The following is a 13,591-nucleotide window of genomic DNA, read 5'->3' as shown; positions in this document are numbered from 1 at the left end:
AAGGGGGAAAGCTCTATCTAGGCTTACACCGCTAAAGGCGCTTAAATCGCACCTTCACAATTCCTTTTACGTTGCCCCAAAAACTGGACCAACTTCCGTGCCGAGCGCTGCTCGATACATAGAGTTCAGTGCTTGACATGTCTCTCTACTACTCCATGGGCTGAGTTCAGAAACCTTACTCGAGTGACTCGAGTATCGTTGTGGCTTTGTTTAATCTCATGTGTTAGACAGAGACAGTATGATATCCGAGTTCACTCGGGTAAGGTTTCTGAACTCAGCCATGGTAGCAACTCTAGGGTACTCTGGGGCGATCTTTCAACTAACGGCCATTGTTGTATGAAAAGACAACCCCTGATAATCGTCTGCTAGCTGACCCAAGAGCCATAATCGAACGAGCTTTATTTGCTTTACATTTCAGTGTCAGTTCCCTGGCCCCTCAGTGTACGGTCACGCAGAGATTTGCCCAGGTCGGTAAATGGTATGGTTGCAAATGGAACGGAAGCAGCGAATCTAGTTACCCACTACACGCATGCTGGTATCACATATTTCGGATCGCCTGTCTATTTATGTATCCGACAGATGCTGCGAGTGGCGCATTTCAACGGCGCATACAGCAAATCACCTCGATTACGGGTGTGCAGGTACCGGGATTCTCTCGTCGGTCGCGTACAAGACATCAGTTCGTAGTCACTCGTCGCCTGTCGAGGCCCAATTAGCGACACCAGGGTCGAGTCGATCGCCGTCCGTCTGGTGGTCCAATCCGGGTGCTTTTACATTTCGTTTAGCTGTTGATTAATCCAAGAACCAAGATGTTTCACCTGAAAACGTTAGTGAAAACCGCGGCGTTGAAGCAAGCGACGGATGTAAGCATTCTCGCCCGAGTTCTTCCGACAGCTCTCCAGCAGACACGCGGTTACGCCGACCATCAAATCCCGGATCGCCTGAAGGATGTGCCTGCCGCACCAAACCCGAAATTCTTCGACATGGTGGAGTACTTCTTCCATAGAGCCTGCCAAATCGTCGAGGACAAGCTAGTCGAGGATATTGGCAAGGGATCGAAACTGTCAGTCGAGGACCGAAAAAAGAAGGTTAAGGGTATCCTCATGCTGATGCAGCCCTGCGATCACATACTCGAAATCAGTTTTCCCCTCAGACGCGATTCCGGTGATTATGAAATGATACAGGGATACAGAGCTCAGCACTCGACTCATCGTACGCCCTGCAAAGGAGGTTAGTCCTTCTCTTATTCCGCCGTTTCGACTTGGGAATTTGTAACTCACGAACTTGGCGCAGTTTGCTTACCTCCCCCCTTTTATACGCAACGCGTATGTAACAATATTTCAGGAATTGATCCTCAGCAGAGCATTATACCGACTAAAGTTTGTATGGGCATATGTATGTGACTGCGAGTTAGGCCCTTATTTATTCCCGAGTATTCGATCTGCTTGCGGATGGATGTATGTACAACATACCTATTGCAATTTGATACTTTCCGGGGCCCACTGGCCAATGACCCACATTTCACGATTGCACGTGGCTTCTGGATAACTACATATATCCAACGGTCTGATAAACGTTGCTCTGAGCGACAGCAGATATATGTTTCAAAATAAAATCTCCGACGATGCCTTGCCATTCGCTGAGTCGTGAGAGTGTTTTAATAGAACGAGTTTGATTTTTTCCAAGAAACGTGATATGATAATTTTATACTCAGGACAACTGCGGGGATGGATGAAAAATTTAACGCAGAGACGATACCTCGTAGTATTGATTTACTGTTTGTATGAGCTTTATTAATTTGTACACGAAAGTTTACTACAATCCAGTTTCTATCTACTCCTGAGATGGGGATGTGTTCATATTAACCAATGCATAATGTGTCTGATGGTTTCCAAAATTTTACGTATAAAAATTTCTCTAACCCTGTAGTACGTATAATATATAATACATCAATACTTGTGTAACGTGTGCATCTATTATTTCGGCGTTCGACATCGTCGATCGCCAGAAATCTTTATTACTACTATTGTTATTGTTATTAGATAACTCACAAATCTCGATCACGTAACGTGTTGGTCCATAGCATGTTCTTTTACGCATACCAACGGTTAGGGCAATGGCTGTTTAATTTTATTCGCAGACCACGTCTTAAAAATATCATAACGTATAATTGTAGTAGGAGAAATGATTTCTATATCGTATGTAGATACAGATTCAAATCCAACCGAAAAAATTAGGACCGATAAAAAGTACCGTGATAATCTTCGTTGCATGAGTTAAAAATAATTAGGCAGCGCAAATATATACTTTAACGTATTTTTTTTTTTTTCTTTTTCAAATTGACGTGTATTCGTTGCGTCGTTATAACACACGCGACCTACGAACCGCGAGAACGACAAATTAACACAGATGTCGAAGCCTTGGTAATTGCGATTAGGGATACATGATATGCGTGGGACGCACACATCGCGGTGATGAATTACTCCAATGTCACGAGAATGATAATAAGCAGTGGTTATATTATCCTACACGCTTGAAGTGGAAAAAGGCTAAACAACAGCTGCGTCAATTCAATACAATTAACGATCAGCCCATATTACAGGTTTTTAGAGCTTTGATTGATTTATTGATACACTTTAGATGTCATTTTCAGACAGATATTTCTCGATTGATTTCTCGCTGCCGCCAAAGAAGAAGGCATATTTAACGAGAATACGGTACGAAATATGATATTACTTGTAAAGAAATTGTTTTTATGCACATCAATAACGCGCGTGTGTGCAGATTACCTAACGCGGATATATTTTGGGTTCAGGGAATAGGAATAAGAAATATCCAATCTGTACTTTAACTTGTACAGATTATTCTGATAGCGTTTCCTAGATCCTAATGCTTGTTTCTAAAGATGGGATGACTAATTGAGCAAAATTTATTAAAATCTTTATGTGGATTCAGGGAAATTTTATTGGGAATTTGTCGCGAAACTTAAATTTTTTGTTTCAGCCGTTTCGAGTAGTAATCCAATCTTTTTGGACGAAAAGTGGGTGCTACTTCATGATAATTGGCACCAAGCTGCATTTTGGTATACAGTCTCATTTTGACATCGGAAATAACATGCTAACAGTTGCGATCGATTGGTTTTGTAGAACCTGCAAAAACGGCGGTCAAAAGAGGCAAGAAAATCTTATTTGTGTAAATTTTTGTAATCCATCAGTCCTACGATAAAAATGGTTCTCAAGTAAATCGAAATAAACCGAGTTCCCTACAAAATATTGTACAGCTAAATTTGGGTGCTGAAAATATTTCGTTTTATCGCTGTACATATCGAACTTGCGATCGGATTCACAATAATCAGTACAGCTTTTTGTAGAGGAAAAAAAAATGCATAAGATGCGTTTTATGCGATTCTAATACGACTAGAGTTTCAGTGTTATTGGCGCGCAAATTTTGGGATTTTGAAATTTTCGACAAAGATTTGCCGTTTTTTTTCATCGGCGACTGAGAATATTTTCACGACCGAATACAAGAAATTCCAGGGTGGCGACAGAACGGGAAAACCGGGAATAGTCAGGGAATTTCGTCCATCGAGAAAAGTCAGGGAATCATGATGGGCCGTCAGGGAAAACGTCCGTTTTTTAGAAATCGTTTTCCAACTTCAATTAAACTAACTTTCGGAAATGGTATTGTTGAATTTCTAATTATTTGTGTGGAACGAAACAATACTATGTGCTTTTTAAACATAAATTTATTGCTCCGAAAACGACGAAAAATTATGGGTGCACAATTTTAAAGTCGCGAACTTTGATCGCTCATAACTCCCAACATTATTTTTCATATCGTAATCGCACAAAAAGCATCGTCTGCGATGCTCTTTTTTTCTACAAAATCTGCATTTTTTTTACTGCAAATTCGATCGCGAGCTCGATAGATACAGAGGTAAAACAGACCAATACATTTTCCGTACACAAATTTAGTTTTTTGTTTGAAAAGTTTTTTTTCATAATTTATAGTTTCATTCAAAATATTTTTCAATTTCAGTTAAAAATATTCATTCATCTTTCACTAATTATATCAAATAGGTACTTGATAAGTAAGATAATATTTATCAAGATGATAATAATTAGTAATTAAACACTTAAATTGATATTGTATTGCGTCGTTTATGGGAGTAAAAAACAAAAACCGATTGTGAGGAAAAATAATCGATTCAATTGAAAATCGATTATTTTTGGTCATTCTTACACGCTACGTGCTCCGAAACCGTTGCTTGTGCAAGAGAAAGCTATACAAAAGTTTTTTTGTGGGGAACTCAGTTTACTTCCTTTTACCACGGAATATTTTTATCACAGGACTGATGGGTTACGAGAAATTGCAGAAATATTGTTTTCTTGCGCTTTTTAGTTGCCATTTCTAAAGGTTCTTAAAAACCAAATAATTGTAACTTGTATGTTATTTCTCATGTCGGAATGCGGCTGTGTACCACAACGTAGCTTGGTGCTAATTATCCCGAAGTATAAACCTGAAGTCATCGGGCTGTAGATCTCCGGCGATACTGTCATGATTTAAAAAAAAAAATTAACACCGGAAGAAAAAAACATTTGAAAAACGTCATGTTTAATTACTCGGATATCTGATTCAAATTAAAAAATATTAACTCTAGCTTGAAAAACTATAATTGCGTGCAAATTTATTGTGACGCATAGTATAATTCAACTGCGTTATATGATTAACACCAAGAAATTTTATTTATTTAATAATCCCGAAATAAGCATATAAGGAACAAAGCCATCATTCGATGTGCATATTCGCCATTCTTTTGTATAAAAAACAGAAATGCTGTGATACTAATTGCATATTATGACTACAGGGTCTTTACTGCTCTTTAAATATTCTTAAATCCTGAAATTATCCTCGAAAACAAAAAATGATCGATAAGTCCTGAAAAAGTAATGGAACATTTTCATTTATCATGGAAAAGGTGACATAATACATTTTCGATTGAAATCTGCATCGTTTTATTAGCTGTCTTGAATATGTTAAATTTTAGCAAACAACTCTGTATATTAACTACTATATAAGGTCTTGGAATTTTTCAAATCATTGTCCTGGAAACTCCTGGAATAGTCCTGGAATCTAAATTCTGGATTGCTGTAGACACCCTGTACCTACCGTTTAGTCGATCGTCGGTAGCATCGGATGTAAGCATCTACAAAGCCCTATGCATGCAGCGTCATAATCGGGTCACCTTATCGTTAGTGTTAAGGTGCTAAGATTTTCGATGTCTTGTAACTGCCGCTGTATAACTGTAAGTTATTTGTTATACTCGACGGGGTTTGATGAGTAAAATAATAAATTTCAAAATCGTTTCTACATTCACATATTAATTACCAATTAAACTTTCCACATATTTTTATTCTTTATCTACGTGCGTAAGCCGACATCTAATTATTCTTCGATATTCAAAACATGACATCGGATAAATTATAGTGAGAAATTATTGTTACCAATATTTGCTTGATTGCACATCGATAGTTGCAATGAAATGTGAGGATTTAGGAATAATCGAGGTAGTGTTACAAAAAGTTATACAGTGACTATAAAATTCGGAGTTAATATCTATTTTTCGATTAACTCATAAGAATTTTGAACTTTTACATTAAAAGAATTATTGCATTTCTAAGGACTTGATTAAGGAAAATTGGTACAATGCTTTAGAAAAAGTGAAATAAAAACTCGATAATGAAAATTAGCATGGTGATTTAAAAAGAGCGAAATATGAACTGGCGTATTTTGGTATAAACGCATTGGATTCTTTCTAAACGACTATAATAAAAATAGGCATCACGAGGTAGCGTGAGTCACGCAGGCGTATATGAAAAAGGATGGAATTGCGTAGGCATGAAGGCACACAATCACATGTATTACAAATACTTCTTGATACCAATGTACATATATATACACAGTGTTGATTATACGACTACTGTACTATACTACGCATAGATAAACCTATTCCGTATACGTATTGGTACATATATGTAATTTTCATGATATATCTCTCTAGATGTATGGAATGCTAAGGGGGAAAGCCATGAAGTTAGTTTTTTTATATTCGAAAAGGCCAGTATCTAATGCGACGTGTAGAACCTTGAAAACCATACACTTTATCACAGATTTGCAACTTAATTTGAAACTCCGTTAATACTTCCACTTGTGTTCTAAATAAAATTCTATCACGTTTACATAGTCACTTCATAAAAACTTAGCTATCGCCTGTAAAAATAAATGAGCAAACACGCGGTATCAGGCACAAGTTTTGCACGCGGTCGAGTGTTAGCATATGACAAATAGACAAAAACGCACGAAAGATGGTGTGATCGTCGACTGCGGTTGGAACAGCTCGGAAACATTCGGCAATTTTTTTTTTATAATCTTTTAGAATATCCGTCGAAGCCCAGTTGCAGAAAGTATGAGTGCCTCTCATTTTAATGCCCGCTCTTATCAAGAATGAATATTAAAGTTTCGTATATTTCTGATAACTTAAATTATGTAATTGGGAATACTTATAACTTTCAGTTATATTTGCAAAACTTCTTATTCGTCATTATGACTTTTTTATACTTCCAATTTTGTAAAAGTAAATAGCACTGTTTCTAAACAGACAATACTAATTCTTGTTTCTCAAGATTATATGAATACTTACAGAAACACTATAATCTATTAAGGTAGAAATGATTATGCCAGTACATCGATTATCCCTAAATTCTTACATTTTAGATATGCAATAAAGTAAATATTAGTACCAAAAATTTCTCGGTGTATAGATTCAGTTTCGTTCTTACTTTTTCTGACCTAGTAGTGAAATCTTTTCGAAATTTGGGAAATGATATGACTTATGATTGTGCTTGTGTGAGAAAAAAAAAAAAAATTTCAAAAATGACAAAATGCGATTTGCTAGATTTGATGGAGGTTCGATATCCGCAGATCAGTACTGCAAATTTGGTTATATTATACGTATCGAGAGTTTTCTATGATTATAGCGCTCGCCTTGGCTCATGCTGCAAACTTCACACTTAACGGAAATCGCTCACTTTCCGCACAATATATTATTATATTATGTCTCAACGGCAATGAACCCTTTCAATAGAAAGGGAAAAATTTAAAGAAATAAAAATTGGAAAAAAGCGCGTTACAGTCAAACAGGTGTGTTCGAAAATCCAAGGAAATCAAAGAGGCCGTAATTTAGTACAAGTTCTGTAGTATAGTGTAGTTTAATTTTACGAAGAATCACCCATGTATACATGCACTGTATCACTGTATCTTGCAGACGATCGGTGTATCTAGTACCTTTAACGATAAGTCTCTTGTAAAATACACTTTATCGTTCAAGCCCCTTGCATGGCTTATCAGCGATCAGTTGTTAAGGTGATCTGATACTTAACATATATTCCATACATCCAATATTATCTTATATATCATCGGTATCTATGAAAATCCAATACTCGTGTTTATCGTACACTTGAGCCGTACAACTTAACTAATCGAACAGAGATATCCTAAACTCTATATTTGGTTTACGCTAACCCATTGTTATTAACAGGTAATTTATTTAGCGGGAAAGAAGAATTGAAAATTTGTATGACTACTGGAGAAATTACATCACGAATCGTAATTTTTGGAGTATTTTCTCGGTTTGTGTGGGGCGTAAGATTTTGTTTTTTATTTCAAAGTTTCAAATAGGAAAATGCGTTTGGGTGGAATGCCGTGAGAGCTCGAAAGCTAATTATACAACAATAACGAAAGTATTAACGGGTTACTATAAATAAGAGAACGTGTGTACTTACAGTGCTGAGGTTCAACAGGGACTGGTCTTACAGTTTTAAATTGAAAAGATGCGATCTTGGAACATGAGGGAAAGTGCGTGGAGTATGCAGAAGCATTTAGAGCTCATTGGTAGAAGCACAAAGGCATGCAATGTTAACCTTGGTGGAAAAGTGCGTCAGAGCGTTAGCGAGGAAGAGAAATTTCTGGACATGCATGATGCAAGAACAACATTTGGTATGCCCAGTTTAAGGGTTCGTAGGTATAAAGAACCGTTACACTGAGTGAAGAGTCTTGAAAGTGAAGGCAGTTGGATGCGAACGTTGGAAAATATAAAAAAATGGAGTAATACTTGAAGAGAATGGAATCTTAAAATTGGTAGGATATTTCACAGACCATATTCTTACAGGCGTAACAATATCAATAGTGTCGAATTCTGTGCACCCTGTAAATAGTATCCCTGTTCGCACATGAGGTGAGCCGACTTTTATTTAAGCTGATAAAAATAACCCATGGATTGGGTCACATTTGTAAGACGTAACCACCTTCGCCGCGGATCTAAGGGGCTCCGCTTTGCTCGACGAAACATTTTCTTCCATACTATTTTTACACAATGTGGAGCTTTTTCCAGATCACGGGACTCAATTAGCGATTCTCTGTCACATGCATAAGCATCTGCTACTGCGCATGTACACACGGAGATAAGGATTCACGCACGTCTAATTTTCCGGCCGAGTCGGTGCAGCGGCCGGCCGATAGTGGCTGAATCTGCATTGCCAACGTAATCGACTCTAACGAAAAATTAACCGTACGTCAATCCGTGTTCCTTTTTTTGAATTTCGATCGGCTCACCCTCCCCCCCCCCCCCAATCGGTTCCCAATAGATAAAAAATAATTCCCTATTCTTTTCAGAATTTCATCTCAACTCTAACCTGTGCCCGTAAGAGGGTGAATTTCCCAATTTCATCCTTTCAGCGAAACATTAAATTTACCGAACGGTACTAGTTTCGATTAAATTTAGTATAGGGGGGTTTCTTGGGTAACTAATTACGAATTACGTAATAAAAATGGCATTTAAAAAACGGTCATTATTTTAATAATAACTGAAATATTATGTATTGCAATATTAGATGTATGTTATATAATATATCATACATCACCGTTAATTGCGCAAAAAATTACTCGCAACAGTGATATTTTGACTATACCAAAAAAGATATACAAAAACATGAGAGCTGTCATGGGACAGCCGGTACGAACGAAGTTCCTTACGCTATATTACTGCTCATGAGAGAGAGAGAAAGTGGGAAAGCTATGAGAAAGAAAGAGAGGCAAAGTATAGACGTACGCTGTGAGAGAGCGCGCTGTGGCCCAAAGTATAGTTGTACGCTGTAGGAGAGAGAAAGAGGGGCGAAGTATAGTCGTGCGCTGTGAGTGAGAGAGACCGCTGCTGCCGTCTCCCACCCCAAGCGCTGAGACAGAGAGAGAGAGCGCGCGCACACGCTGGAATAGAGAGAGAGAGAGAGAGGGAGATCGCGCGCACTATAGCAAACGAGCACTATAGCCAAAAAGTGTCGGTTTTTTGGTGTCGTTTTTTTCCGCCTAGCCCCTACGGTGAACGAGCGATAAGGAACTTCGTTCCAAAAACGTGAAAACGACCAGAAGTGACATTGCCCTACTAAAAGAATCGCAAGCTAATATCTTAGAGAAGCAGAAAAAGTTTGAAAAGAGAATCGATTATTTGGAGAAAAAAGTTGAAGGACTCAGAGACAAGGATAGTAGGATGAACGTTATAATTTATAATGTCGCAGAAGAGGAAGAGAACAGCTTGGAATTGTTTACACATGTAACAAAGACCCTCAAGGAAATGGGCATCGAAATTAATAATGAAAGCATCAATGGAATTTCCCAGGTTGAAACACATGATTTTCGATAAGGAGAAGGATTTCAAAACCTCTGGCTTTGAAATATCTAGCGATCTGTCGACAGAAAAGAGAGTCCTAAATGCCGAGATGGTAAAAGTCAAATGGATTTAGCGTAATCAAGGTAAAGACACGATATTACGCAATAACAAACTCTATTTAGACGGCTTTTGTCTATCCGGTGAGGAAATCTCGTCCATCATGTCAAAACATACCGATGTCAACACGACAGCTTCAGAAAGGGAGGCGGAAAGTAAGGAACCGAGAATGGGAAAAGATGAAACCGATGTAAAACTTAACGAGTAACAAAGAGCGAATCGATCGGCTCATTGAAAGCAAATCTGTGGGGGGCTCGGGTGTTCGTGGATGTCGTCAAGGTGGGAATTTGCGTGGGAACAATAAGCAGCAGCCGTTTCTCTTTTCAAAGCGACGAACGTGAAGTACCGCTGCAAACCCGGTTAACCAAGAAGGCACAGAGAATATCGGAGAGACAGGGGTTAATAGTCAGCAAACCGCATGACCTTCACCCAACCTTTCTCATCCATCGAGCTCCACTGGAGTGGATAACATGCCATACATAAAAAATTCTAGTAATCATTGAAGTATACTAAGTTTGTGCGAAACTGGGTGCGTAGCTGAACCAACGCTCTACTTCCCAAATAATAATGCAAATATCAGAAATTTCAGCACAGCTGAAAGAAAAAGGACTCGTAATAGAGGAAGAGCGAACAATGATCTTGCAATTTTTCTCAAGAGTAAAGTTGTATCATTCGGGTACGTTACACAAGTCAAGTAATTACATATTCGTTCTTGTTACGTAAAATTCATCCAAATTCATTCTAGTTTTGGTTTATATTATCCCCTTGATACACATAGAAAGCGTATTCATGTATTCTAAATTTGCAACGAGGTGATTGGCAGTCGGGTTGGTAACCAGTATTCCAATTCCCGATACCACGGGAAATCAGAAATCGACTCGCTGTCGTCAATTCCTGGCTAACCTCCGAGCCCTTCGGCCGTAGTGCCGTAACCGACCGCTAGGTGCACCCGCTGTCCAGGCCATCGGCACCCCTGACCGGCCGATATATACCTACTGCTGTCCGGGCGATCGTCAATTAGTCTTCGCCACCGCTAGACCTGGACATTACGAACTAGGCTTCGGCAGGGTTTCATCCGGGCAATGGTATCGATCATTGTCCCGTTGGCCAAAAATGTACCTAACCTGTCATAGATGTGTACTAGGAACATATATCCAAGTACGCCGTACATTAGCGGTACCGGTCTTTCCGTCGATATTCTGGCTTCAGCTGCATATTAGATTTCTAATAAATATGTCTGAATAGCCGATCCTTATATATATATATATATATTCCCCCTAGGCGGGCTTCGCTCACCTGCGCGCTTCGCGCGCCAATCCCCATTTTTGGGTTTTTGGAAGGGAGGACAGAAGGCGGTAAGAGGTCAGATTTTTGTTGGTATAGGGATCTATATTGTATGCTGATATATATATTCGAACGACTTGACGCATGCGCATAAGATGCGCACTTTCCTCATGGACACACGGTATATACAATATTTAAGGTTAGGTTAGGTTCGGTTCGGGTGTTTCCGGATACATTTGGGCAAGTTCGGGTAACTTCGGCTAAGTTCGGGTAGGTTCGGGATTCTTGACACGGCAGCACGATCGTACATACAGGTCTGGAAACTCCGGTGGTGGGGGTGTCCAGCTTACTGTCCATGAATTGTGTAGTTCTAATATTGGCCACATAGTTCGCGATATGCAAGGGGTCCCGGTACTTTAACAGGTGGCGACGTCCTAAACAATTATCATACGTAACCTTATTTCGAGAATTTTTGTATTTTAAAGTTTGTTCCGAAAAGTATTATATAATGAGTGGTAGGGATAGTGGAAAAAAAAGTAATTATCCATCCTTGTCTCGCAAGGGAACTGAGAAGGCGCGGCTGGGGACCCCTTGCATGTAGCGTTCCATACGGACATACAGTGAACTATGGACGTCGCTACTCATAAACGGGACACCCCCACTATCAAAAAAGTCGACCAGTTTTCAGAACTGTGTGTACGACCGTGCACGGCAGCGGCGGCGGCGATATCTTTATATAATATAGAACGATATATCATACCGTTTCCGATATATGTTATTACCGTTCTATTAAATACATATTTGTACCAGCTCCGCCATTTTTACCGATATAGACTTATCATTCGTATAGTTGTCATACCGTATTACCGGCCGTCCGCCTTTTATCAGCGATTCCGAATCGTCTAAACCGTTTACTTTTCATATCGTTCGTATATAAATATATTATGTCCGGCTACGTCATCTTTTGATTTCCATTTCATTTTATAAAAATATTTCCTGCTTAATTGTGTAAATATATGTTAGGTATAATTAGATATAAGGTAACAAAAACCAAGTTGACTGCAGCACATGCATTCTTGTATGTTGGTTTATCATCGTGGTCTCTGAGAACCGGAGAATAAACGTTATTATTAAATTAATTACATGTCCAATTATTTTAATTGCCCTGTTTCCTCCTAAAAACGACCGTGGTCGACACCGAGCATCCGGATGGACGGGGTTGCAATCATCACCGAAGGGTTATCCGACCGACCAGGACCGCTACTCCGTTACAAATTAAATATTGTTGCTATTACCGATAGATATGCGATTACACCAATGCTGGTCGGTGGCAATTTTAACGATCGTAAATGTAATTAATACAAGAGATAGACTGTTACTAGAATCCATGAAAAGCCTCGGCTTAATCGTTTCAAACAGCAGATCACCGAGTGATTCGCCTGAAAATTTTATATAATATGTTAGTACTATAAGTTGTTCTGTAATAGACTTTGTATGGGTACACCCTTTGCCTTTGGAACCTGTCGTAGACTAAAGTTCTAAAAATTCTTTTTTTTTCTCTTTCTTTCATTTGACGCGAAATTTATAAATAAATTCAATGAATTTCTTAGTTAGAGTCCCCTCTGACTGCTGGTCGATATATCGACCAGCCCCGCCGTTACAGGTTAAAGTATCTCTGCTCGGCAATTCGGTTACCCCCCCCCCCCAGATTGGGACTGGTGATATTACTAACAAACCGATTTGAAGGGACTCGTTATCAATGCGGTACAAACAGCAGATGGCTTCGTTGCATACTGTGTCCAATTAAAATAAAAACAATAAGGATTTGAATGCCAGTATCGTAGGGTCGATCACAGATATTTCCTCTCACCTGGGAATGACATGCCGCAGACTTGCCAACAGAAGGTTCTCGAAGCCTTGGATCAATGCCGAATACAAGGAAGCCAAAAAGACCCTACGTCAAAATTTAACACTCTGCAAAGCCAGCTCGTTCGCAGCGAAAGAACTGACTGACCACTTAAGTAAAATTTGCGAATTCCTTCATGTTGATTTAATGACAGGTCCTGCACTTGCTGTCCACTTCAATTCCTTCTGTGCTTACTTTTCTTTTTTTCATCAATCTAAGCTTCCATTCGTTGGTTGAAAATTGGTGTTCCTTCTCTATTGATATCTGTCTATCTCCTTGACTTGCTGAATTATTTTTGCTACCGCTCTGCCCGTTATTCTCCAAAATCACCTTCTTTATATTTTTTTTTCTCTGTATTTATGTTGCTGTTCACTCCGTAAAACACCTCTTTTTCTTGTGGTCAACATCTATCATGGTCGTCCTCTTGCCTGGTTATAGGAATATTTGTTTATTATTATTCTCTGGCTTATTTGGTTCTTCGCACTTAAAATTTTATTTTCCTTTTTCCTTTGTGATACTTCCGACCATCCACCATCTTCATCGCCTTGTCTGCTGCTTGAAAC

The 13,591-nt window shown here is 38.9% G+C and overlaps 1 protein-coding gene across 1 annotated transcript in view; it reads left to right on the top strand.

Moving 5' to 3' along the window:
- The first annotated feature begins 617 nt into the window (after positions 1-617).
- Positions 618-13,591, top strand: part of LOC107222976 (glutamate dehydrogenase, mitochondrial) — a 26,585-nt gene continuing 13,611 nt past the window's right edge. Inside the window, exon 1 of the mRNA XM_015662532.2 lies at positions 618-1,230. Within this exon, the coding sequence (XP_015518018.1) occupies positions 810-1,230 (421 nt within the window). The 5' untranslated portion in view covers positions 618-809. The remainder of the gene's footprint in view (positions 1,231-13,591) is intronic.

The sequence above is a fragment of the Neodiprion lecontei genome, chromosome 4, assembly GCF_021901455.1.
Source record: "Neodiprion lecontei isolate iyNeoLeco1 chromosome 4, iyNeoLeco1.1, whole genome shotgun sequence".
Lineage (NCBI taxonomy): Eukaryota > Metazoa > Arthropoda > Insecta > Hymenoptera > Diprionidae > Neodiprion > Neodiprion lecontei.
The sequence above is the reverse complement of the archived record's forward strand: the minus strand, read 5'-3'. Positions and strand labels throughout refer to the sequence as shown.